General features: G+C 40.0%; 4 protein-coding genes across 6 annotated transcripts; 1 reads left to right on the top strand and 3 right to left on the bottom strand.

Moving 5' to 3' along the window:
• Window positions 1–622: 622 nt before the first annotated feature.
• Window positions 623–5,321, bottom strand: si:dkey-106l3.7 (golgin subfamily A member 3). Of its 2 annotated transcripts, none has more exons than XM_044175206.1 (6): window positions 4,541–5,321; window positions 2,351–2,512; window positions 2,016–2,196; window positions 1,816–1,898; window positions 1,537–1,634; window positions 623–1,238 (listed from the first exon to the last, which is right to left on the bottom strand). In XM_044175206.1, exons 1-6 carry the CDS (start codon window positions 5,186–5,188, stop codon window positions 1,148–1,150), a joined length of 1,263 nt encoding a protein of 420 aa, XP_044031141.1. In that variant the 5' UTR covers window positions 5,189–5,321; the 3' UTR covers window positions 623–1,147. The 2 variants fall into 2 exon arrangements, with proteins under 2 accessions (XP_044031141.1, XP_044031140.1); XM_044175205.1 differs by having other exon boundaries at window positions 2,360–2,512; window positions 4,541–5,314.
• A 1,410-nt stretch (window positions 5,322–6,731) lies between these two features.
• On the top strand, window positions 6,732–11,919 carry fam166b (family with sequence similarity 166 member B). Of its 2 annotated transcripts, XM_044175210.1 has the most exons (7): window positions 6,732–6,883; window positions 7,037–7,159; window positions 7,755–7,963; window positions 8,928–9,082; window positions 9,612–9,738; window positions 10,857–11,069; window positions 11,212–11,919. In XM_044175210.1, exons 2-7 carry the CDS (start codon window positions 7,095–7,097, stop codon window positions 11,304–11,306), a joined length of 864 nt encoding a protein of 287 aa, XP_044031145.1. In that variant the 5' UTR covers window positions 6,732–6,883; window positions 7,037–7,094; the 3' UTR covers window positions 11,307–11,919. The 2 variants fall into 2 exon arrangements, with proteins under 2 accessions (XP_044031145.1, XP_044031146.1); XM_044175211.1 differs by having other exon boundaries at window positions 6,747–7,159; window positions 10,857–11,081.
• Window positions 11,420–23,577, bottom strand: LOC122866065 (iporin). The gene is made up of 10 exons (XM_044175209.1): window positions 23,266–23,577; window positions 18,645–20,010; window positions 18,036–18,330; window positions 16,882–17,898; window positions 15,652–15,728; window positions 15,330–15,504; window positions 15,085–15,190; window positions 14,932–14,978; window positions 13,627–14,296; window positions 11,420–13,419 (listed from the first exon to the last, which is right to left on the bottom strand). The coding sequence occupies exons 2-10, from the start codon at window positions 19,953–19,955 to the stop codon at window positions 13,308–13,310; spliced, it is 3,810 nt and encodes a 1,269-aa protein (XP_044031144.1). The 5' UTR covers window positions 19,956–20,010; window positions 23,266–23,577; the 3' UTR covers window positions 11,420–13,307.
• Window positions 23,578–24,951: 1,374 nt separating this feature from the next.
• On the bottom strand, window positions 24,952–26,623 carry LOC122866067 (liver-expressed antimicrobial peptide 2). Its single transcript, XM_044175213.1, has 3 exons — window positions 26,466–26,623; window positions 26,171–26,310; window positions 24,952–25,802 (listed from the first exon to the last, which is right to left on the bottom strand). Exons 1-3 carry the CDS (start codon window positions 26,529–26,531, stop codon window positions 25,769–25,771), a joined length of 240 nt encoding a protein of 79 aa, XP_044031148.1. The 5' UTR covers window positions 26,532–26,623; the 3' UTR covers window positions 24,952–25,768.
• Between the last annotated feature and the right edge of the window lie 685 nt (window positions 26,624–27,308).

Raw genomic sequence — 27,308 nt, forward strand, 5'->3', positions numbered from 1 at the left:
CTTAATTTTTTGCCTTAAATATTGTATGTAGATTTTAAGGGGATAGTTAATGGGTTTATTCATGCATTAAAATACATTGAGGTATTTTCTAATGGGTTTTCTGCACAGTTTAAGTGGGTTTAAATGGTTTTGTAAAAAAAAACCTTGAAATTTACCAAATACCAAGAAGGCCATTCCATCCTGTTTTTTGCAATTAAGATGAAAATCAAAGTCAAGGATGCTTTTCATGGTATTTGGTCATTTATTAACCCTTTCAAAACCTTTACTTCATGTAGAAAACCCATTTTAAAAATCTCTTTATTTAACCTATTTACTCAAAATCTGAAACAATTAGTTGATTAATCAATTAATCAATCAACTGAAAATTCATCAACAGGAATTTTGATAATTAATTAATTGTTTAAGTCATTTATCAAGCAAAATACACATCGCTCACTGGATCCAATTTGTCAAATGGGAGGATTTTACATAACTGTGATGTGATTTAAGATTTCAAGTTGGGCTCTGGAGACTTAAGTTGTAACAGGCATTTTGAGGCAGTTTTTATACTGGACATTTTATAGACTAAATGATAATCCACATAGCCATTGGTTGCTGTCCTAATTAATAAATACACATTTGCCTCTTCTGGGGTACAGATATATTTTCATATTTAAAGGAGAGCCAACACATGCAGAATGCTATTAGAAAGTGTGGACATACAGCATTTGGGGTATTTGATGGATATGAAACATGTTTCTCTTGTTGTTGCAGAAGTACACCAAGACAAAGCGAGATATATTTATATTTACATTATATTACTTGACATTTATAGTGGAATATACTGTAGAGTGCACACAAGTATTCTTTACCAATTTGCAGCTTTGATGGGGAAGTTTGAAGTTTGTAAAATCAAGCTTTGAATTTTACATTACATAACAAAGAAATTTAATTTTCCATCACAATTTTATAGAAAATCATATTATTTATCAGGATAAATAATAAAGGCAAGTATAAAACGGACAATAAATAAGCATGGCAGATTGCTACATCACATGGGCTGAATAGGAAGTCAGTTTGAAAACAGAGATAGAGCTCAGAAAGATTTCTCTTCTTCAGAAGTGAAACAAAAATGTCTAAACATCATGACAGACACACTGTGGTCCCTTTATACAGGCAGAGTTTTCCTCCTGTTCCTCCTGAACAGCTGGCTCAACCGTCGCCGGGCCGAGTTTTTCTCAGATGGCTGCATCTGTTGGCTGTATAGATAAAAAATTCATCAAACAGAGCTGAGGTAAGCCATTGTAGAAAACTGGGAGCGGTATGTAAGCTACAGTTCATGAAAAACAGGACAAAATGTTCAAGAGGAACAGAAGCACAGACTGAAAATGAACTCCCACCAAAGCCTCTGCATCTACTGTGCATTAGCTCTGGACCAGTGCATCAGTGTGGCTGGCTGCTATGTTGGAGCAGCACATTTCCTCAGAGCATCATGCATCATAAGAGATTAATAATTCTGCCCCCCTAGAGGTTACAGTTATAAACACAAGGTCTCACCCATCTGTATCTCTCACAGCAGACTCCTCTCTTCTCAAAGATCCAATTTTTAACTTCCAATTCTTCTTAGTTTTAATCATCTCCTCTTTTTCAGACTCCTGAAAAGACACAATTAAATAATGATGGACCAAAATAATAGAAGATTATGAAGAAAAATAGAAATAACATATTTCTTATAAAACTCACTATAACACAGTACAAATTACATATCCTTTAGCTGGTATTTTGATTGTGTCTATTACTTAAGTACAAATAATGTGTTGTATTTGAGTACATTACCTGCTTTTCATGGTCTTCCTCTACTTTCTCCATCCGGTTATCTGTACTCAGACGATGCCCTCTGCAGTCTGCATTCAACTTTCCTGCGCCAAAGACACACACAATCATATAGCTACAGACTGGCAATCCATTTCCATATAAGAATATATTTAAAATAGAAAACATATCAACACAAAAGGTGAAAATGGAAAGAAACTTACTTAAATGCAGTGTTGCAATAGTTGTGTCTGAAGCTGATCTCTGCCGATGTCTGTGAAGATAATCTTTCCGCTGCTGTGGTTCACTGGAACTGTGCTCTGCACTTTCTGTATTTTCAAGCCTTTGACAAGAAGACAGATCCTCCTCAGCAACTTTAGAGTCACTCTGACAGTTGTCAAGAGCCTGAAAGAGAGCCAAGTGATGGGAAAGACAATGTTGTCAGGGTTTATTTCATATGAACCCTTGGGCTGCAAGAAGACATCTTGTCATCAGCAGCTTGACAACTGTGACAACTTCTTAATTGCCTTGCAAAGACGCAATACATGAATGTCTTCACCTGGCTCACCTCCGCGTGTTGATGCTCCCGCAGGGCATTCGTCTCCATTTGTAACGCTAGGGTGTGCATCTGTTGTCTGGCAATTTCCTCTAACATTTGGCACACCTGCTCCAAGTAGCTGAGCCCAGGACTCAGTCCTTTCCCCTCCTGCTCACCAAGGTCCTGCACAGATCATTAAGCAAGAAAAGTGTCACCTTGGATACAATATAAATTCAATGTATACAAGTTTAGACAACTTGAAAGTCCAAGTTTTTCTTCACTGCTGCTCTGCAAACACACACATAGGTGACATTATCCTGTCGCAGTTTTTAGCCATGCTAGCTGCGTGATGGCATTGTCGGTCAGTCGAGCCACCACTTTGGTCCAGACTGAAGTATTTCAACATCTACCAGATGGATTGACATGCCATTTTGTACAGACATTCATGATGCCCAGACAATTAATCCTACTGACTCTGGTGATCCCCTGACTCTCCTCTAGCGCCCTGCTGGTGCCATGGTAGATATTTGTGGTTTTGAGTTAAATTTGTCAAAAACTGTTGGATTGCCATGAAATTTGGTGCAGACAGTCATGTCTCCCTCAGGATGAATTGTAATACATTTGTTGATCCTCTGACTTTTCATCTAGTGCCAGGTACCTGCAAAACTGCATTCCCATCAGCCTCAGATGTACTTTGTGTTTAGTGTTACTTAGCAAGTACGCTAAACTAAGATGGTGAACATGGTAACCACCAGCATGTTAACATTGTCATTGTGAGCATGTTAGCATGTTAGCATTTAGGTCAGAGCACAGCTGTGCCTAAGCACAGCCTCACAGAGCTGCTAGCATGGCTGTAGACTTATTGATGAATAGAATTGAGGCTGCAGCTAAAGGTTACTTTCACTGTCAATTAATGTTTATTATGTTTTCAATTAATCGTTCTGTCTACAAAATAGCAAAAAAAATATCCATCACGGTCCAAGTCCAATGTTTTGTCTGACCAAGAGTCCAAACAATTTATCAGTTTATAATGATATGATGCAAAGCACATTCTCACATTTAAGAAGCATTTTGTCAATCAATTTTATGTTGGTCAACTAACTTCATTCAGCACAAACTAGAATTGAATAGAACAGAATTACAGGTAAGTAATATGTCAATATAATATCAAATTATACTGAGAATAGATATTGTATGGGAGTTTTATATTTGTAATATGGATTACAGTAAATTATGATATTAAAGAGTGCATTATGTTACAACTACTAACTTGTTCCTTTCCGAACTTTGAGATGACCTTTGAACAACGAAATCCTCGACCTGTTTAGTCAGAATATCCAGATTTGTCTGACCGACTAATTGCTTCTCATTTTCTATTAATGCATGTTGCATATATCACATGAGTTTTTGAACAGGATAATGAAAGTAATTATGTCTACTTGGCATTATGTGGCTTCTCAGTGTTGCCTTCATCAAAGCCTTTTAAGCCTGGCCCACATTCAAAGATATAAATACACACCCAAGGAATTTAAAAAAAACATTGAGGAGTTAAATACAACTGGTACAATTAATCCAGTTGTTTCAACGTCTCTGTGTGCTGTCAGCATGAATTGATTTTCACACTAACTCTTGGCAAATGTGAAGAGGATCATTTCCAGTGTTCTTTTACATTGTTGGTCAAAATCAAATTTCAGTTCAAGACTAATCTTTTCTAATCTGCTTAACAACACGTCTGTCATTTATCCAAAACCCCACAGACTGCTCAACTTCCCCCACATGTCTCCATCCATTCCTCTCATGCCTGTGGGTGTGAAGTCACCTGGGCAGACTGGTTTATGATCCCTTACACCACAGACAGACTTGTGACGGGTTGCGAGCATGAAAGAGATCCTGTATGAGTAATGACATGCCTGTCCTACTTTAAATTTGAGAGCAACTTGGTGTGTTGCAACCCTTTAACTATACGATAAAAGTAGATGCTTTGTTACACTTCTGGGAGTTTCTTTCCAGGCTTTCTTTTTACATTTACAAGCCCTTACAAGACCATGCATGTTACTGTGAAACTCATGTAATCCTGAAACTAGTTCCAAATAAGCACAAGCAGAAAACAGAAACATTATGGAAATGTTTGTATCTTTTCTGCTTTTCCAAAAATGCAGAATTCTTAGAAATTTGAACACAGTTTGGTTTGTGACATAAACAGTATCTCACCTCTAATCTTGTCTGAGCTGGCTGCTTGTCACAACTCATAGACATCGGTCGTCTGCACATTTGCCTCATGGGCACTGATGGGTTGACTGTCCTCCTTAGGCCAAAACTGTCTGACCTTTGACCTCTCACTAACTCCGAATAGTGTCGTTTGGGTAAAAAAGGTGCTTGAGGACGTCGCCTGAGCACCTCATCCACTGTAAGGGGCTCTATGTTGTCCTTTAGATGCTCAGAGTCAGTCCTCTGTAGTGTTTGCTCCACTTTTTGGTGTAATATGGTGGAGGCCTCCTGAGCTCTGCTGGGACAGAGGCGTGAGGAGAAAGAGGAAGATGAGGAAGGCACAGGAGAGGAGAAGACAGGAGATTGTGATGTTGAGGCTGGAGTGAATCTGTCACCTTCTCTTTCTGGTGTAAATGTGTCTATTTCTGTATTATCTGTTGAGACAGAGCAGGATGCAGCAGGAAAGGACGTGTCAGAGCTGGCTGTCTCCACTCCAGAGTCCACCGATTCTGAGCGCAGGTTTGTCCCCGTGTCAGAGGAAGGTGTAGGAGAGTCTTCATCGTTATTTCTGAGCCAATCTGAGTCCGAACACTGGCCTTCTTCACGTACCCAAGCCTCCATGAGGTTTCCAAAAGTCCTGTATAGATTCATCCCCTCCGTCCCTCACACCTCTGCTGCTGAACTGCAACAGGAAAATGAACAAGACACCAGTTTAGACAGGCCACACAGTCATTAGCTGAGGTGAACTGGCGACGTAGAATTCAAAACATCCCCTCTGATCCGCCTCTGATCCTTCACCACGCCTCTCCCCATCATCTGTCCTGTCACAGTGCAGGGCTGCATGTTGATACCCACTCCTTCCTTGTCACTAAATCCTGGGAAAAAGAGTGACTCATCTCCAGTGTTATTTGAAATGTTTGCTTTGTCCTCACACCTGTAAGAAATCCAAGACATGACAAGAACAAGCCATGACACGGTCACATAGATTTACGCTGGGATACTCTGAGTATTTACAGACAGTACTTACAGAGGAAAACAGAGGTGCTGTAAAGGGAAAAACGAAGGAATGCTGATAGGTAAAATCACATAAAACATAAAAAGTCTCAGAACTGCCTTGAGATGGAAACAAAACTCATGCATTAATATAACCCATTTATTCATGAGCGTTAGTATGAGAAGGGTAACATAATATGTACAAATTCCTCAAATGATACACAGTATTATGGTATGTGTATGAAAAGACAAACTCTAAGAAGAAGCTGAAACAGTAAACAGGAAGATGTTTTGAGAGTGTAGGAATGTGGAGAATGGACACTCCTGTCTGCTGATTTGATCTACATTCCCCAGGTGAACAGTGGCAGCATCTGATCAAACACACAGGATCATTCACAATCCTGGAAACACAAAACAAAATCAAGTTATTTTGAGTCGCTGCACAGTTTGCCCACAGTCATATCTGTTGTAGTCCTGATGAATGTTAATTATGATTTAAATATTCCTCCACTCCCGCTGCTTATATTATGTATCTGTTGTATCTGTTTCTGTGTTAAAGGATAGGATAGATTTTTTGCAAGTCTGTCTTAATGCATTACACACATGTATCAGGGTCATAGCTGTCATTGAGGACACTGAGGTCATGTCCTCTGCATTATGGCGGGGAAATTTGTGGGATGAATCTGGTGGGAGTTACTGTATATTGTACGATTAAGGAAAAAATATGAACACCAAAAATATACACATATGTAGAATTTTATTCTAGTAGAAGAAGGCTTTCAAATATTATTTACACCTTTATATAAGGAAGATTTTACAGAATATATAATTAAACAATAATACAGTTAAATGTTAATAATAAAAATATGTAATTTAACACTGTTTTAAATATATGCCTCTTTACACATTATTAACAAATAACAATATCCTTTTAATAATTAAGATAAAAAATGTGGAGTTGAAGTAATTTTTATTAATTAATTTTTATTCATATTTTCATTCATTTGAGTATTCTTTGATTTATTTTTGTCAGTATTTTTTACTTGACCTCAGTATTTCTGATTCATAATTACAGTATGTACATTGGTCACTGTGAACATTCCTCCTCTTCATACTATGAGCAAAGAACGGCAGAATGTCGCTAGGGGTCGCAGTTGAGCATTTCTCAAGAATATCTATCTACCTTTCTATTCAAAAAGTCACTGAAGACAAGAACACCCACTCCCTTTTTAACACGCTTCATGTTCGCTATGTGATTCTCGCGGTCATCTTCCTCGTTTAGGCTGTTTTTTTTTTAAACCTTATAAAGACAATTAATTTGAATATAGAGCAACATAGAGAACTTTAACAGAGGTGAGAGCTATACGCGCTGTAAATGTATTAGACTACCACAGACTACAAATTCCCCTACTATACAGTCAGTCTTACAGCAGAAAAAGTTTGGGTGCACACGTCAGTTTAATGACATTGAGCTCCATCAGTGTGTTTGTATTTGATTGTCTGTAGCAACCAGCAAACACCGCGGTGAGGAAGGCGACCTGCTTCAGCCTTTAGCAGGATCGATATGGAGACATACGCCCCTAAATTTAGCAAAGTTCTGCTGACACCTGATCCACATTATATACCGGGGTAAGTACATGCTTCCTGACACGAGATTCGGTGAGAAATAACTATATCCTTTTATTATGGAAGATAAAACAATATATGTAGTGCGTGGGCGTGCGCTCCTTATTACTGTTAAATCACTAGGAGGAGACAGGGACGTGTCAAATATAATGCAATACAATGTGATAACAGTCTAAAAGAAACACTGAAATTATAATAATGTTATTTTATTTTTATTTTTATTTTTTAAGTTTTATCAGAGTAGTGTTAAATATGGTATGCCTTGCAGCCTTATTTGTCCACAAAATTAAAGGAAGCCTTACAGAACAGAACAGTACAATAGCAAGACAACAGTAAACCTTTTGTTCACTGTTGTATGGCACCATTGTGGTATTTTGTCTACACAAAATATGAATTTAATGTAATTAGCATTTAGCAAAAATTTGCATTTCTCCTCTGAATCCTAATGACTTTCTCAGAATTTGTGTGTCAAATCTGTTAAAGTGATATATACTACACATTTTCATAAGTATATCGTATTGTTTCAAACTCAAAAGCTGCTACTGGGCGCCATAGCTGCTGGAGTTTGTGTTTACCCCAGAATCCCTATTGTTTTCAGGTATGCAGGGTATTGTCCACAGCTGAAGTACAATGCGGGGAAGTCTTACGGCCAGCTCACAGCTGAGCTGCTGACCAGTCCTGAGGTGAAACACTCCAGTTGTCTCGTCCTCCACGGGGGTCACGTCCCCTCCACAGAGTCTGACACTGGTCTGACACTGAGAACCATCCCTGAAAGTAACTTGAAGAAGATGATACCAGGATACACAGGTAGGTATCACACACTAATACGGGGGGTCAACAAAGTAACTGAACACCTCATGGAAAATTATTTCATATTGGGGACAAACATTAGTACATTTGGTAACATTTAAATTTACAAGCTGTTAATTATTAACAGTGTTATGATGTAAAATAACTAAATGCCAATCAGCAGTATATGTCATTTATAACTGAAAACTGGTAATAAGCCTTTAAATATGTGAGTTTTCACAGCACTAGTCCTTTTCTTTCAAAGGCTTTCACTTCCATCAAAGACTCACTATGCAAAAGCCGTTTTTGCTTTCATAGTTAAATTATGAAAGCGCATGTTGCAACAACATGAGACCGTGAGAACATGAGAATAATCTGTGTCCACTTGATAAATTATTAAGTATAAACGAGCTGTTAAGTGGAACAGTGTTGAAAATCAAAAAACAAACATATTTGTAGCAGTGTTTGCAGCAGTGATTTCAAAGTCCCTTTTTTCTAAGTGTTTACATTGCTTTTCCCAACCCTCTGGAAATATTTGGCACATATTTTGCAGAGCACATATTTTCTCCCTTTCTTCTAGCAACATCTAGCCATTCAGATTGCTTTGGTTTTTATTTGCTCCATGGATCAAGAGCAATGTATCTTTCTAAAAAACAATGTCCCGATCCACAGACAACTGTTTTCATTGGAAATACTTTGTGCCAAAGAAATACTCCCTTTGAAAACTCTTCACACTGTGTTCTGTGGATTATAAAGAGTAACAGTAACACTGTTTTTGGAAAAAAAAAAATTGGTGTCATTTTTCAATACTGTGAGCACCAGGAAAAAAATCTATTCACCTCCAATGTATTTAGGTGGAGGCAGAGATCGCAGAGACAGAACTCAAAACCTGAGCAGAAAAAACCCAAAACTATCTTCATTGCTAAACACCACTAGAAATTCGGGTGAGCTGATCCTTTGATGTTGCTTGTTGCTGTTTTAGGCTTCATTCCAAAAAGGCAAAACTACTTTGCCTGCAGCTACTCTGAAACATGTCATAAAGCACTGTCTGAGTTTTACCAGGAGGGGCGTTCGAAGATCCAACAGCAATCAACAGACCTGCCGGCTATTGTCAACTACACCAACCGACAGTTTGAAGTAACCTACACACACATGTTCTGGCTCTACCGCTCTCTCTCTCTCTCTCTCTCTCTCTGTCTCCCCCCCCACACACACGTACATATTGACATGGCATCTCTGAATAGGTTCCCTCTTGTTTAATTATCCATGGTGGAACTCCAGTGTCAGTTCACTGTAATGTAATCCACCCTAAAAAAGACTGAGAGGCAGAACTGGTCAGCTTTCCAACCACAGATTCACTAATTTCACTTTTCACTTTTTAGATAATTAAAAGGAATTGTCAGCAGTATAATCGATTTTCTTATGGCACACATTTTCATTCACTTGCATTAAGTTACTGGTGTCATTTCTACTGGAATAAGTTTACATTAAACATATGGTTATTGGTATTATATATATGTATTGTTATGTAGAATCTTTGCTGCCTTTATAAACTTTCTGTTGAGGCTTATAAACAGGTTTGTCATATGATCCTTTTTGATCATAGAGATTGTATGATCTCTGGGTCATGCATGTTTTAATGGTTCTCTGTTATCTTTTGGCCCAGAGACCGAAACCCCCTTTGACAGCAATCTCCAGTAACGTGATCTCCTACAAGCCCTTGAAGTCCTTCACCCCCGCTGGAAAACCATATTTCTTGGATGATGATAACCCACACAAGTACTTTATCTCAGGTACACCAGAGAGAACTTGAACAGCTGTTTCCATTCAAATTCATTAGACCTCAAACCTGCAAACGTGTTAACAGTTGCCTATTTACACATTCAGCATATATGGAGTAAAATTAGCATTAGCATAAAATTATATGGAGTAAAATTAGCATTCAGTTGGAGACATGTTTTAGCTTTTAGCTCTTGTTTTGGTCGCCACTCAATTATGAGGGAAACGTGTGGCTCTTCAGCTACTAAATGCTCCACCATGTTCACCAGCTATTCACTAACTTCGTCTGTCTGCTGGTGCTGAACAGAGATTCGAGAGTCGATTTTTAGAGCTTTTTTGCCGAAAAAACGAAAACAGCAGGCTGAGAGCAGTGAGACTGAACCAAAACAGAAAGTTGTGGGCCGAAAAAAACAAAATAATGAGCTGAAAGACGCTGAAATGCTCCGTAGAGCTGAGGCTAACTGCTGATTGGATGATAATTCTCTGTGGGCTCATCACCACAAGCGAGCCCTTTCACATACAAGTAGTCATGTGCTCCATAGTTAAAAATATTGATTATTTTGCTGCTTTAAAGCTGTTAATGAACTTTTGACCATCAGGGGGCATAAACAAGCTGACAGACACACGGTCCTGAAATATGATAGGCTTATAAAGCTGCTATGGCTAACATTTTAGAAACAATTAGTTAAAAACATCCATCAAACACAGACCAACAGTGTCATCCCATTGAAGTGATGTTTCTTGTTTTCCTGACAAATACAAAGTAATATTCACCTGCCTCTTGAGAAAACTATCTGCGTCTTTAGGTGCTAGATATTCGACTTTACTCACCAGGTATTGTTAACTTTGTCTGCTTGCAGTTTGGTGCTGGGCAGGTAGCATACAGTTGGTTTTTAGAGCATTTTAGCTGAAAATAGCTGCTTGATGTGGCCGGTATTGCAACCCTGCAGATTGTTAAACCAAAACAACGAACTGCAGCAATGAGTGATATTCTCTGAGAGTTTGGCACATTGAATATTATTATTTAGATTAATTTAAACAATATTGATACTGGTTTTTATACTTGTTTCTCTTGCATATCAAAGAATTCCTAAAATACTCCAGCAGCTCACTGAATGATGTCTTTTTACAGGTTTTACAGGGCATGTGCCAAAATCTCGCTTCCTAATTGGCAAAGGTTATCCCATCACTACCAACCAGGCACTGATCCAGTTTGGAAAGCAGCAGCGGAGTCACCCCACATACCAAGACATCCCAAAGGGGAAGGACAGTACAATAACTACTCTGCCCACTATCTATCCATCAAACAGAGGTGTGGTGCCGTCATTCACAGGACACATCCCAGGTCTGTGTCAGTGTAAGCAACACATTTCACACTACAAAGCCTTGTGATCAGCTATTTTATAACAGTTACTGAAATGAAATTAATCACTCTGCCAGGGGTTAACATCAAGTTCAAGCATGTCTAATTCTATACCATCCCACAGGATACAAGTTCATGTATGGACATACCTTTGGTCAACTTTCCCAGAATGCACTGGAAAAGAGCGGCATCAAGAGGATCATTCAGGCAAAGTCGTGAAACACGTGTCATACATGTCAATAAAATGATCATTACTGGCAAGATGAGGTTGTGACATGAGTCAAGTACTGAGTCAACTGTTCACTGTTGGCATACAGGAAGAAGACAGGTAAATATGTTAATTCTTTATTGACAGACTTTGATTGTCACTGGGCATTCGAGGAAGCAGAGGTTGAGAAAATGATGCTGGGTGGAATAATTTCACAGACTTCACATTATTGCAGTACATTACAAATTCTCTATTTAACAAATGACGAGAATACATTTTCTGCTCTTTCCTCCCTCTTATCTAACCACCAGTCTATCAAAATATACCTGACACACATTTAAATACCTGAAACAGCCACAAGATGGCTTATATTTGTGCAACTGAACAAACTTCACTGGAAGACATACTACTGTATATACCAAACAATTCCACACATTTTAAATTTTTAGTGCCAGAAAACGACCAAAACTCTACAGCTATAAAAACATTATCAGGAAGATGATGTAGTATGTACTGAAGCACCTACTGTATGTTTGTTAACTCATGCACCTACAGTTAATCCATGCTGGGAATCTGCTCAAGAAAGTAAGTTACTGGAAATAAAGCATCATTGACAATCCACAAGGCTGGTGTGTAGCATATTTGGCACTAATAAGAGTGTATAGCTTGATTTTTTTTTCCACCTATAGATGAAAGGTATAGCTATGAAGAGAATGACGGTGACATATGAGAAATGGATAGGTTTGCACCACAAGAATATCCAACAGTCTACAGCAGGTCTATATTAGCATTTTATGATTGATATTCGCCTACAGGAAATACAAAGAAGAGTAACAGGTAACAGAAGTACCCACTTGCGATTATTCCAGAGTGCAATTGCAAATAGGCCCTCATTCTTCAAGCTATTTCCTGGAAAAGAGCTCAGGATCTACTATGAAAGTGACCCAGCCTCTTCTGGTCGCATTCATGAAGCTTTATCTATATGAGATCATATGAGAACAAATTACAAAAGTGCAGTGATAAAACAACAGAGGGACATTTTAAGATCAGGAGCTGGTCACAGGAGCCGGTTGCACAAGCTGTTCGAAAGTTCAGACTAAGCCCAGTTACAATGTAGGCTAAGTGTTTACAAAGTGGAGATTTATGCATCATGGTTCTTAATTAGAGATTAGTTGTCACTGCATATTTACAGCCAGTAACTTCTAGGTGTAACTGCAGCATTAGCTAACCAACTAACGTTAGCTTGCTAACATATGCCCTGTTTAGATTGAAAAGTAGGAGATAATATGAAATTTAGTTAATCAAAATACTGTTAAATAATGACATACACTGGGAAGATTTTAAATTACATTTCACAAAAATAACAGAATATACTTACCTCAAATTACAAAACGTTATGCTAACGTCAAACGAATTGACTGGCTAAATAGCATGTTAGATTAGCATAATATGATATTTCCCACTCATTCTAAACTATATAAATACTACTAACTCTAAACATTTCTCCATGTATGCGTATATAAATAAAACAAAGTAATACCAACATTTACAAAGGATTAGCAGTTAGATTTAATATATAGATTGGACCCTAAAATAGTTATTTTTGGCAATTATGCTACAGCTTGTCATGCTACAGCAACTTCCTGTTTAGATAGGTGATTGCTTTTGATTGGACAGCGCTACAGATGTTTCCTTACATATTACTAAGGTTTTTACTAGTTAAGGCATTCTTTAAGTTTTAATGGTGCGACTTGATTTATTTTGAACCTAGCTGATAGTTCAAAAATTAGAAAGGATACACAAACAAGTAATGGATTTACGAATAGCTGGTGCAACACAAAGCTTGATGAATACGGGCCATTGCCATAGCTCTTAATCCTGTATTTTTTGTGCTTTCTGATCAGTTCAGCAGTGCGATCGAGCACTGTGTATCTATTAACATGCAGTTAAGACTTTTTGTTATTACAGTAAATAGCCTCCACTCTGTCGTCCACCCACAGAAGGTTTAGTTTTCAAGAGTCCTTGTCAGTCTGAGCTCCTCCTAGCTTCCTTGACCTGATGGATTGAGCCAATAGTCCAAGATGTAATCTGTCCAACTGCAGCCATTGTGATGGCCGCCTGTACCTATGAAAGCAATGATAAAGAGCTATTAGTTATGAGTAGAGAGTTACAGTGTCAATCTCACTGAGTTATCAGTGTCAATTTGGGGTTGATCAGTGTCAATCCCATTCTCACAAAGAAAAAAATCAAACAAGATTAAGAAAATACATTAAAGTATCAAATCAAACAACAAGCTCTGTACTTGTTTTGATGTTTTCTGCTGATTCTTACCTTTTGGTTTGTGCTCCAATGTGACTCTGAGAAACTGTCTCTGTCCTGGTGGAAGCATCAGCTGCTCCAAACAGTTTGGCCCAGCGCAGCCCACCCTGACATGGACTCTCAGCCTGGACACAGGTTGATGCATTTGGGGTCTCATTATCTTTCTCTCCCCTCCTCTCTTCTTGCCTGCTGTCCATACTTATTTGAGACCAAGTATCTGCAATATTATTCTGGCTACAGTCCTCCCCTTCAACCACACCATCCATAAGGTCAGGCTCTTGCGGCCACCACTCTGGAATAGGAGCTAACAGTGGACTCCTGCTGGCCTGCATCCCTTCGCAATCCCACTTGACGCAATTCTGAGAACTTAGAGACTCTTGGTGATGCAGACCTGAAATCTTAGTTTGCTGACCGCTGCAGCTGCTGTCTACCTTTTTGTCAGCTTGCAGTAGTGGCCAGCTGGTCACTAGGAGGGCTGAACATGGTGGAGGTGGCGAAACACCCTCCTCCTTCGAACACAGGTGTCTGTTACGCAACAGTCGGGGCTCCAGGAGCAAGTTGAGGTCAAAGGGCAACACAGAGAGCGGCTGCAGCAGAAGTAGCAGCTCCTGAAACAAAGGCTGACACTGACCCAGTGACATGGACAGGAACCCCCAAGAATGGTAGTGTGTTGTCACCACATCTGTGGAGACAGTAATGGGTGTTAACACATAAATATCCGAACATATGCTCTGTGAGGCTGTAATTGAGCAAAATGCTAACAACAGCACGCTAACTTAGTCACAATAACAATGTTAACGTGCTGATTTTGAAAGTTCATTCTTGACCTTGGAAACAGTAGTCGGGCAACAAAAAAATCTTATCTCAAGGTCCACTTTTTCAGACCTTTCAACCACATCTCACAGTTTTCCTTAGCAGATCACCTAACCTGCCATGGATGACAACTGAGATAAGATTTTTTTTTGTCAAAATAACATGCTTGTATTTAGCAGGTTATGTTTACCCTGTTCATCATATCTGCATGCTAACATTTGCTAATTAGCACTAAACACAAAGTTCTTAACCAGAGGTATTGGACCAAAGAATTGGAAAGTATTGGACAAATCAAAATTTTTACCTGATAAAGGCGCTAAATGAAAAGTCACCAAAATTATTTCAATTAATTCTGTGGGAAACATGAATGTTGGTACCAAATTCAATGACAGTTGTTGAGATATTTGAGTGTGGACCAAAGTGGTACACCAACTGACCGACTGACATTTGGCCACGCTGCTAGTGTGGTAAAAAAAAAAAAAAAAACAGTAAATTGCAACTCACCTTTTTGACTATGAAGGTGACTGAGCCAGAACTCCAAAGCTCTCAAGCTGAAAGAGAGCCAATAACCACTTAAGATAAATGCTTATATGTGCAGTAATTTCATTAGCATTCTTTAGCATCATTAGTATGATCAAAGGTAATTTCGGTACTTACTTAAGCAGGCCCATGATGAAGGCTCTCAGTCTCATGCAGTGGCTGGTGAGCTGGGGACACTGTCTGATTTTGGAGACCAAGCTGTGAAGGACTCTGGTGGATGGACCTGTAGCGGAGTTGGACAGAGATCAGAAAGAGTTCATCAAAGAGCCCAAAACAAACCACAGTACCACAAGCAATGCTGCTCCACCAGTACATCAAGCCAATGACACTTCCTTTGAATCATGATCACTAGTCACATTTACCGATCCTAGTAGAGACTTCCACAACACTCCAGGAGTGGTTGCGGCGCTGCCCGATGATGAGATCCAGTTTGTGATCCCTAAGACCGTCCTCTAAAATATTCTGGATCGTTGGACACAAATGTTTCAGGACCAGCCTGGCGATTGTGGGACTGCGAGAGCTGTTACCCAGACGCATCTGTCGCAGAAGGAAATAAATATAATACAGTATTATTCCTGTTGACATAGCAGTTATTTGACTCCAGTTCAAGAATGTAAGTAATATCAGTTTGCAATTTTCCATTGTGACACATCTTTGAAGCTGCTTAGCTCTGCCAATTCATACCTTTTCCTCAGGGTCTCTGCTGCGGCCAAAATGAGCCATGATCAAATCCACCGCCCTGCTCACAGACCTCAGCAAACCTAGAGACATTGGACAAGGAAAGAGGTTGTAATTAATGCTTCATATTTTGTTTGGGCAGATACAAAATGTTGATATATTAATATACACTGTACATGTTACATTGCAAATCCCCATTTTATGTAAGTTCTGTGTATTATTGATTGCTGAAAGTCTTATTTTCATTAAATAAGCCAAAAAAATCTGCTAGTGTGGTGGAATGATTCTAACTAACCTGTTTCTAGTAAATATCAACTTGTTTATTGAAGTAATTTCCCTTGTTCTGTCTATCTTGTTTGGAGATACTGACACTCATTTCGAGACAATTCTTTAAACGTGGTGATTTGTACTGGAAACAGGTTGAAATGATGTCACAGCACTGGCAGATTTTTCACTTGTTTTAAGAAAATAAGACTCAATAATAAACAGATATTACTTGATAAGATTTTCTCCTCACTAACTGGGCCAATGCATAGAAAAATGAAAGAATGCTTTCAGGGTTCATTATCATACTGCAGAAATGTAAATGTGAATAAAAACTGAAGATGAAAGAGTCCATTTTCCAGTTTAGCAGCGGTCCTCATTGACTTTCTTTCCCCCTGCCTTTCTTTCTTCTTCTCACACTGGCTAGCCTCTGCAAATGTCAGGGTAAATTCTTTATGCATGTTGATGCTGCCTGGAGTGCTGCACCACACTTACTGTTCACCAATGCTGCAAATGTCTCCATCATGGATTATCCATATTTATATAATTAAATTTGCAGCAAGTGACCCATATGGTAGCACTAAAACAAAATTATTGGGTGTATTATAAATCATTAGCACTGTTTCTACTGCATCATTCTCTCTCTCATCCTCTCTTGGAGCTTGCAGTCGCACACACATAGGCTACAGAGCAGAAGGCTCGGCCAATCCCGTGCAGGGAGAGTTAAAAATAGGTCATGTTTGAGAGGAAGCCCCTTCAGGGTATTGAAGGCACTGCTGCAGCACAGTGAGTTTTTATTGCTGTTCTCAACAGCTCATCACTGGATAGACAATCCAATCAAGGAGGAATCCAGTCATTACTGCTACTAGGTCACTTTTTACTCCATTCAGATTTCAATGTATGGCATATACTGTATTTAACATCATGTTTTATACAAACTGATATAGTGTATCAGTCATTTATTGGCCTCACCTCTTCTCTGAAGATGGCTGATAGACATGGACTCATAAGATGTATCAGGTGAGAGGCAGAACTCTGTGGGCGGCCTGTCACTCAGGATCAGAGATTCAGTGTGTTGACTCTGCGTCCCACTGAGCCCAGTAGAGCCCTGGATATGCTGTGGGTGCAGCCCAGAAGCAGCCAAGGATAGCAGAGAACTCAAAGAGGAGAGTGGAGCTACTGAGGAGAGGGCAGCTGTAAAACTACCGTGAAAAAAGCCAGAGTCAGCTGCAGGTGCAGCCCGGTGCTGAGGGAACTTCTTTTCTGGTTGTAAGGTTGTGGGAGGAGACAGGGACACCTGCAGGTTTGGGTGATGGGTGTCAGTGGTTAGGGGTAATGTTGGTGGTGTATGAGAGAATATTGAATGGTAGGAGGTGTGGGTCTGGGACTGACTGGGACTTTTGGGCTCAGTGTTGGCATGGTTCTGCTCAGGGCTGAGGTTAATAAGGTCCTGGTAGGTGGGAATTTTAACAAGGTTGGACTGTTTTGGGGCTGGGATCAGATTTAAAAAAGTGTTAGTCTGAGTTTTTCCTGAGTATGGGCTTGTTTTATCTTGCACCTGAACCAGTCTGGGCTTTGGGCTGGTGTGACTTGGATCCAGGCTGCTTTTAGATGTACATGGACTAGGGAGTCCTTGACTTCTGCTGGACTGGCTCCATGTGTGTCTGCGGCTGAAGCACTCTGGACTCGGCGTGCAGGTGGAGCATGTATCAGAGCTCGAAGGAGCCTCCAGGAAGATGGGATAGTGGCTGCCCATTGGTGATAGCTGAAGATCAGAAAAGCCTTGACTCCTTTTGCCCTTGAACTTGAAGCCTGGTTGGGAGCTACCAGACTTGCTGCTCTTCTGATTCATGTACTGCTCCAGAAGACAGCCCAAGTGCTGGGCTTGGGGTTTGCCTGTGGGGACCAGAACAAAGGGCTGGATGGGCAGCGAGGTTGGTCTCTGGGCCTTACTGTAGCGCACCACTGCATTTTCCAAAGAACATGCTCCTGAGATGGAGGTAGAGGGTAAGAAAAATAGTTGGAACAGATGTTAGATGCACTTCACACTTGTATCTTTGTGTATTTTGCTCTCTCACTTTTAAAACCAAGCAACAAAGAAAAAAAAATCTTATTCAATGCCTTACCCTTCTCAGCAGCATCAGTATCACAGTGCTCCTGGTCTAGAATCACAGATGGCTGTGTGGATGCAGCGCTTGTGCCTTGGCATCTACTGCTATGTGGGCTACACTGGCTAGGGCACAGCAAACAGGGCGTGTGGGAGAAGTTTTGGATACTGTCTGTATGTTTCTTCCTGCAGAGGGCTTTCTCAGTGGAGGAGGTGGCAACCTGGTAATCATAGGTCTGAAACTGAGAGCAGTCAGACCCGCCACTGCATTGTGCAGTTGAGAACCTCTTTTCCTTTTCTTGATCCTCTTTCGCCTGATGATGATAAAGAAAAGATTAGGTGCTTAGGTTTACACAACCAAATCACATATGCATTTATTATTTACACAAGATGTTGGTACCACTGTCTTACAAGAAACCCTTTATAATGGGGTTTATACTGTAACTGATCAATCATTTACTAATTCTTTATAGACCTGTTGTAAGCCATGTTAATTGGACAGCGACAACCTTATTTTCTAAATACTTATGCATTCTTTTTCAGCATTTTCCCTGTAAAAATTGATGTTTAGCACACCTATATCATCTCATTCAGTACTAAGTGAAGAGCTGTTTTATTCCAATATTACCTTCTTGACTTCTTTGTGTTGTCCTTCTTTCTTATGATCAACAAAGAGGTGCTCGAAGGGAGGGAAGGGGCTACTTCTGCTCAGACCCTCAGGGCAGCTGGTGAGGCTGGACCAGGCTGGGCTGGGTGACTGTGAGGAAAGGTCACAAGTCACAAGTTTGTAGTACTTCTGGTTGGTCCCAATGGCCAAGGTGGCCTGGCTTTGGAGACAGGCAGTTAAGTCTGATACCTCCAGTGAGGAGAGACCGGGGGGTAGCGGCTCCAGGGAGTAAAGATTGCAGTTAGAGTCGAGGCCCTGAGGAGACCAGCAGGAAGCAGAGGGTGTCATGTCATAATGTTGGAGGCCCTCAGCTGGAGTCTTGGGAACAGGTTGGAGGTTGAGGAACACGGATCCCTCAGATGACTGAGAGGGGTGAACTGCAGGACTGCTGAGGTCATGAGGAGTTGCAGGGTTGTTGCTCCTGTTATAGATAGTGCAGAAGTTAACCAAGACGCCATCAGAACTGTTACAGGAAGAGTCACTGACATTCCCTGTGTGACTGCTGGAGAACAGCTCAGGGGAACATTTGTGTTGGCTGTGGATGCAGCAGGACATGTTATCCTTCAGTCTGTCTGAGTCCTGCTCTCCATAAGCCATCATCGTGATGCCAGATCTGCTCACATGAAAGCACTGGCATTCAGTTTGCAGTGAGTCCGGCTGGTTAGGCTGGTTAGAGAGCGACTCTTGGTCACTCTTAGTACCCAAAACAGTCCCTTCATCGCCCCATTCGCTCTCCATGTCCCCATGGGACATTGTAGAATTTCTGGCACCATTACTTAGAGGCCAGTTAGAATTTCCATGCAACACGAAAGATGAGTCCTCATGATATCTGTGTAGATTACCTCCATCACTATCTTCATCTTCCTCATCCTCATCTAGCTCTGTGCTGGGAAGGAATGAGTTATGTGACCGCAGAACGCCTCTAGCTCCAGAGCTTTCCTTCTTCAGATGGGAACTCATCTCCTCTGGTGAAGAGGTGGAGTCGTACCTCCCACTGCTGTCACTGCCCCCCTCCTCCTCCGCTCGGTCCTCATTGAGACTACTGTAACTGCTGGAGAAATATCTGCGGCCACCGGTGAAGGTATGATCTCGGTTCAGCGAGTCCTGTTCCGGGAGGGACACAGCTCGGGTCAGGCCCACTGAGCACAGCCGGCCGGGCCTCTTGGCCGAGCTGCACAGGGCCTGGACAGGAAGTTGCCAAGAGGGCAGCTGAACCACAGGGAAGTGGCACGCTATCAGGGTGTCCCCTGAGAGACTGGATGCTCCAATCATGCTGCTGGATAAGGCTGGACCATGGAAACTGTCTCCATGTTCCTAAAATTAAGTCCTGAAAGAATAGAATAGAATCACTTTTAAGTGCGATGAATCTGCTGGTATCAGTGGTGCAGAAACATATTCACTACACTGCAAGGGGATGCATACAAGAGTAAAATGGTAGATTATATGTATATACAAAATATATATATATGGATATACAAAATACATAAAACAATATATTACTACCACTGCTACTGTGTATTCAGACCGAACACAGTTTGGTCATCAAGGGTGATGAAAAATGCATTGAACTAATTTCATGAGACTGCACTAATAAATTAAATAAGCATTAAACAAGTCACAAGTATTATGGCTCCTTGACACAAATCAAAAACTGTTCATGTAATAATAAAGTTGAACAGAGAAGTATTAGACTCTATACAGGGTTATGTAAGGGAAGTCTTGGGACAGTTAGACTTAAGTTTAGGCCAGGCCCTAAGAGCAGAGGTACCGTTATGGACCATCTGTATTTGAGTAAAAATGTTTTCAATTTTGCACAGTTGGACCATGGTGACATGTTTTAATGCTGCATGTAAATGTAATCTGGATAAAATGTATCTTTGCTGTTGGTGTCTGCATATGAAGTGTTTGTGCTGATCTCCCTGTGGATCTGCTTCTTGATTCTTCTCTGTTTCCTGGCCTCAGTGGCCTTTCTAGCTGTAATGCTGTGACAATCTTAAAGCCTCAGGGACCTAATTACAGATTTTAGTTTTAAAAAATACATCTTACATTCTGGGGTAAAAGCATCCCAGCAGAATAGAAAAAGATAAAAACATAAAGCACAACTGCAGGCTATTGCTGGCAGAGTCTGCTCCCTCACTTCACACTACTGGTGCTTAAGTCAACGTCCTACTCTGCTGTCTGCTTCTGGACCTCAGCACAGCCTACCCTCCATAATTCAGTCAACCATTTACAAACTCCTCCTCTCTCTGCCTGGGCCAACCACAGTCTCTCACAGTTACTCAGCTGCTCTGTAACTAGGGCAGCTGCACTGCAGAGATGCTCCGCTGGCACTGCTAAGAGTAAATACACTTTCACATCAGTTTAGTTAATTCAACGTGTCCTACCATACTCAGACCCATTGCTCCTGATTTTACAGACATCAAGCTTGAAACAAAAATCTGTACACAGGCAAGCATAATAATGATCATCATCTCTTCATGAAATACAACTATGAGGACTGTTGCTAAGTAAAGCAAAGTGATTACAAAGCATCTGCACATAAAATATCTAAACACAGTAGCGTCCTGATGACATTCAATCGTAGAGAAGAAGAAACTAAAGTGAATAAAGATTAAATAATCCATTTAAATTATCAGTAATAATTAATGTTGCTAGGATACAACCACACACCATTTACTGATATCTGCCCTCAGCAGTGTTACATAGTCTTGGCACAATGTTGTGAATTTAAACTAGATTGAAAATCATGTTCAGAAAATTCTATATTTTAGATGCAACATCCTGTTTTGGGCTTTATGTCATACGTCCAGCGTGCTCTCTTCTTGCCTGTTAAAGCTGGTCGAATAAAGATTTCTGAGCTATTGAACAAGCTGCTTACAGACAGGACAACATCATCTATTAGGCTCTGATTGTAGAGGTAACAATTTCAAACCAGAAGGGACGACCTCTCTTCATCTCCATTTACCCAGTGATGGTGATTATTGGTTTGGAAGTTATAGGTCAAGATGTTCTGGGCTCAGCATTGGTATAAACATGTAGGGGCAGTTTCAGTCGGGTGCAGCAATGGTCATTGCTACATCTGATCAATATAAAAAGTGGATGTGGCTTGGCTGTGGGACTTGGTGAACCTTCTTCAGAGCCCTAATTCAAACAATAACATGTAAAAAATGAGCATTTTAAAAGACGTATAATTTTGTCCTACAACACCAGAGCCAGGTTGTTATTTTGGCACACCCATATATTGCATATATTTCATAGTCAGTCTATTTCTAGTCTAGTATTTCCAGATATGATCTAATTACATTGCATTATTTTATTTTAAATCTGATTAGTCATTAAGTCATTTAAAAAACAGACTACTGTTTGGCACCTAACTGCATTAGTCCACAGCAAAGCTCAGGAGGAAGAGCAGGCCTTTAATCATGGGAATGGTGTTTTGCCCTTGAGAAAGACACTGAATCTCCAACTGCTCCCAATGTATGTGTAGATGTGAGGAAGAAATGTAAGGAAATGCTTGTGGACAAAACCATCTGATTTTCACCTTCAGCCAAAAAGACATTATCCCTATAAGTAAGTAAATCTGTAAGAAGCAATCATACACAACATAACTGAATTGTTTTAAATCAATATTTTGTCATTTGATTATTAAGATTAATGTCCCTGGCAATGTAATATGAAGGATAATATAATACTCGACAGGGCCGCATTTCATTGAATCTTGATTTATCCTGTCCCTGCTTATTTTCAACAGTTCAATACCACAAGAAAGTAGGCCAGTGTGACAGACTAGCTGTCTGCAGACAATTTCACTGCAAAGCAGATACGACGTTAGTCCCCTAACTTACACACAGAAATCTATGCTCAGTCCTCTGGGTACTGGAGCACACTGAGATGGTTGTGATTAACTGAACTGTTTTGCTGGAAAAGTCTGTCAGGTCAAGTCAGCCAGCTCACATGAGGGATGGGACTGTGTGGTTGTGTGAAAGCAAAGAGTCTGAGGACCACTGACTCAGATGATGATGCAGCTTGTTATCAGGGATGTCGCTCTGTAATGAGGCAACATCATTACAGCTCATATTGGTCTATACTCATGTGAGGAAAAGTTTCAGTAAGAACTCCATAATAGTTCAACATGATCAGATGTGATGTTCGACCTGCATCTAAAAAGTAAAAGACATGTTTGGACAGGGAGAGGAGGAAGGTTATAGATGAGAACTGTACTCTCTGGTCTGTGTGTATATGTGTGTGTTGGTTTTCATAATGAAAATGAAATATTTAAAGTGGCTAAAGTAGGACAACATATTAGACAACAAGAGATAGTGTACACACATGCCAAAAAACCACCCATGACAGAAGTGGCATCTCTCTCTCTCTCTCTCTCTCTCTCTCTTCCACGCACACATACACTACCACGCAGGCACAGACAGACAGACTTCAACAGCAGATAAAGTGAGACAAAAGAGTAGAATCAAGATACAACTGAACAATTGACTTCAAGGCAAAACAGCTAAAGCACATAAAAAGACAAGCTTTCATGCATCACCAGCGACTCTCCAGATAACCCTTTAATATTAACACCTACTTGAAAACATTCGTCAGTCAAAGTTGATGTCCATCTTCTTCTTCCAGGTGACTCTGATTTTCAGGTGTCTCATAAATACGTGGTTGGGTCCAAAATATCATGCAACCAAACATTAGTTGTTGTTTTTTTAAATCATGAGATTGCTCGACGCACCTTTGACGTCAAAGGTGCTTTAGGAAGCTAATATTTTCAGCCCTTTTACCTGATATCTGCGGCTTATCCCCGGAATTTATAATTATATTACTGGGTAATATGAAACCGGTCCGACATTGAGGTCCTGGTAGACACAGCGGTCCCCACGCCGCCACTTCAGCACCGCTCAGCCTAGCGAAGATATTACGTCATGGTGGCTTTAACCAATGAACAGCGAGAAGTGCCTGCCACTCAAAGTATCCAAGACATCTGGTAGGAAAAGAGTTCATTATTAAAGCCTATAAATATTTTTTTTCTTTGAACGAATGATAAAAATAAACATCGTAGGCTTATGGCCTAGTTATAGCACAGTGCCTAAAGTTATGACTTTGTATCTCGTAGTGATGAGTCACAAATATGAGATACTGTATCATAAGTTTGACATAGCCTATAGCCTACTAAGAAAAAAAAACATACTTAATTATACCGAATTAACATTATAGCCATATTATTACTCATGAGAGATTTTTCCCATTCCTAACTTTTCATCCTTTTATAATCTAAAATAAGCATCATTTTCACTATAAAGAAAAAATATAGAATAATAATAATAATAAATCCCCACATCAGTAACAAATAATGTTTGCATACATGTAGAACTGATCAGTGTAATTGTTTGAATGCCTCAACAATGGAGACATGATGCAGAAAGCCACCAGAGTGTAACTCTAAACTAAACAGTTGCAGACTTTGAAAGGTTGCTGTAATAATTAGTTTATAAAATACTACAGTTGGTCAAATCACAAATGTGCTGGTGGCATTTTCATCTCACTAACCCTGGCTCGGATCGCCCTCCAGTGGCCAAAATGAGCAGTCAGTGTTCAGCTACTGATGCATCCATTTTCAAGGACGGTTGTACATTATGTATCATGTGGTTCCCTCTCTATTATATACTCTAGGTACACTTCACATCTAAATCCATAATCCACATGGTGGTAATGCTGTTCTGTGGGTATCAAAAAAGGCATCCTTATTAACCAAGAGACAGGGTTTGTTTCCTCGTTCATAGCAGATGGGTGCAAGCTCCTTGAGGTCTTTCAGGTGCACTTGCGTCTTCTTTATCATTCAGGAATAAGCCACGCTATCCACTGGCTTCCCTCTATTTGAGCTGCTCCACAGCTGAGGGCCTGAAGGCCTGTTGGATGTGAACAAGGAAGTCTGAGAGTAGCCCCACCTCAACGTGGGATATAATCCAGAGCATCAAACTCATTGCATCTGAGCATATATCCCAGCAAGGTGAGAGAGAGAGGTCTATCATGTTAAACCTGTTTAAGTGCTGGACTGAGCCACAAACATTAGTATTGTAGTGGACAGATATCAAAGGTCAACCATCTTTTCTCCTCACCAACACAAGACATAAAAAAGTTGAGACCAGCTTTAACATCTGTTCTCTCCAAACCCCACACTACGAAGAATTTGACATATTAACATGGTCAAAAAAATCCTCACAATTCCCACCCCTATTATCCATTTCAGGACCTTTGACACAGTGACTATGGCCAATTTCCTGGCTTATTTATTTGAATTTCAATATTTTTTGTTGTTAATCAGAAGAGCTTTTGATGGAAAAACAGCAATAAAGAATAATGATGATTCAAAACATGCAAAAGCAGTAAGACAAAGCTTGTCCCTTGGTGGGTGAAGAGTTAAGAATCACAGGATCACATGGCCTTGGATGAATAAATATGGAAATATTGTACTTGAAAAATAAATTCAATTTAAAAAATCCCAGTCATTTTTTTTACCAGCCAACATCAAACTTTTTATCATCTTTTTCCATTGCATTGAAAGATCAGAAAGAACTGTGAGGAATATTTTAATTTGTTCTGAACTTGTTGACAAATACAATTTGGGCAACACAACCTCTTGAAAAAAGTATATTTGAACATTTACATAATTTACAATATGTACAAATAAATATATATAATAATAACATGAACCAATAAACTCAGAGCAAGAATATTTATATTTTCTTATTAAAAACATTTTTTTACAGCCTGTCTGATGTCCTGCAAGTGTTTTAGACAAATTAAGTTTCAAAAATCAATATTGCCCGAGATGGAGCTATTTGACTGTTCATGTGAACCCATCATTTATGGCTTTGCTTTACTGCAGTGCAGTGCCAGATCAGATAACTTTAACTGAATGCACAGAGTCTGATAAATGACCAGCAGGTCTTCAGTTCAAGCCAGATTATCAGAACAGTAACTTCATACAGGGTTAATTTTGAGACAGGTCGCTTTGGTCCATAAGGCAGATATTTGTTTTGTCGACAGTCACCCTGATGGAGTTATGTTTGTGTATCTCTTCTTCAGGTGGAGTTCCAGAAGGAACAGCTATTTTTCCTGTAAAGATAAGGAGCAACTTTATTGCAGTGTCATTACTTTCTGACTTTGTCCACAACATGCAAAATGCACGTGGACAAAACCTCACACACTACACAAATAAAATGCAGAGATACAGTCTGTGAAAACTATGAAAAGGAACATTATGTCTATTTAATATCATGAAATGTTATTTGAAGGAACATGTCTGCATATCTGTTTTACATTAATGACAAAACATTTAAGAGATACAGATATTAATGTTAAAAGCCCCTGAAGTAGGAAATGAAATCATTATCAGAAACACAATCTTCTAACTGTTTTCTGTGAATGTAGACTGATGGGTCTGATGACTTAGGTTTCAACATTTCTGAGAAGCTCTGCTGTACCTGCAGAATTTTGTGCCACACTCTAAGTGATCCCTGCAGCTGGCACCCACAGGCTTCATGCTGTTCCAACGCCACAGAAGTGACCGTTTGGTCCGCTGGAGCAAACCATTCCAGTCTTCAGGTACAGGCAGAGACTCGACCTGTAGAGGCAAATATAAGAACTGTGATGACTCTTATGTTTTATGGTGATAAAATCTATATTCCGTCGAAAAGCCATGATGCTCTCTCTATTAGCACAAAAGAGATAAAGCAAACTCCCAGGACATAAACAGCAACAGAAGGGTAATTAGCTTACCTGAATGGTGCAGATCAGAGACAGAAAAACGGAAACCACAATGATTTTTTCCTGAAGAGTCCTCATGCTGTTTGCAGATCAAGAGAAAAGCTGTTCTGTGTTTTGTCCCATGCCACCTGTATTAAAGGCTTTAATTGCGTTGGGGAGGAGTTACTCTTTGACAGATTTGAAATCTGATTCATTCTCCAGTTTGCTACTTTAATGACTGACACTAAAGGTTTGGCAGAGAAGCTGATCTCAAGTCAGAGCCAACAATGCAAACTCATTTGCACAGTGGTACTTATCAGTTTTATAATGACAACTGAAGTCAAAGTTTATCTGTAGGGAGCCAAAGTACACTTTAACCTGGTAATTGAGGACAATTCCACGTCATCGGTATCTAAGTGAAATCTTAACATGTGTCATGGACTGCAGAAATATATCCATCCACCATTTACTTCACCCCTGGAGTCTCCAATTCAGATCTGATCCCAGGACCTCCATGCTCAGAGGTGACTGCTTGCCTCTGTAGATATATGAATGGTCCTCCTCTTAAAGGCTAAAGGCCTTTAAGAGAGGAGCTAGCTTGGATACTGAGAATGGCTGAGAATTTCTGTCCAATGAAAGTGAATGAAGTTTGAGAAAATTAGAGGTGCAAAAATGACCACTGATTTTCCCTTGGGCCAGACACTAAGCGTACATCGTTAAAGGAATAGTTAAACATTTTGGGAAATACTCTTATTTGCTTTCTTGCCGAGAGTTAGATGAGTAGATCAATACCACTCTCAAATATGGCCGTTAAATATGAAGCTATAGCCAGGAGGCAGTTGGCTTAGCTTAGCATAAAGACTGGAAGCAGTGGGA

Source organism: Siniperca chuatsi, linkage group LG18, assembly GCF_020085105.1.
Source record: "Siniperca chuatsi isolate FFG_IHB_CAS linkage group LG18, ASM2008510v1, whole genome shotgun sequence".
NCBI classification, from domain to species: Eukaryota; Metazoa; Chordata; class Actinopteri; order Centrarchiformes; family Sinipercidae; genus Siniperca; species Siniperca chuatsi.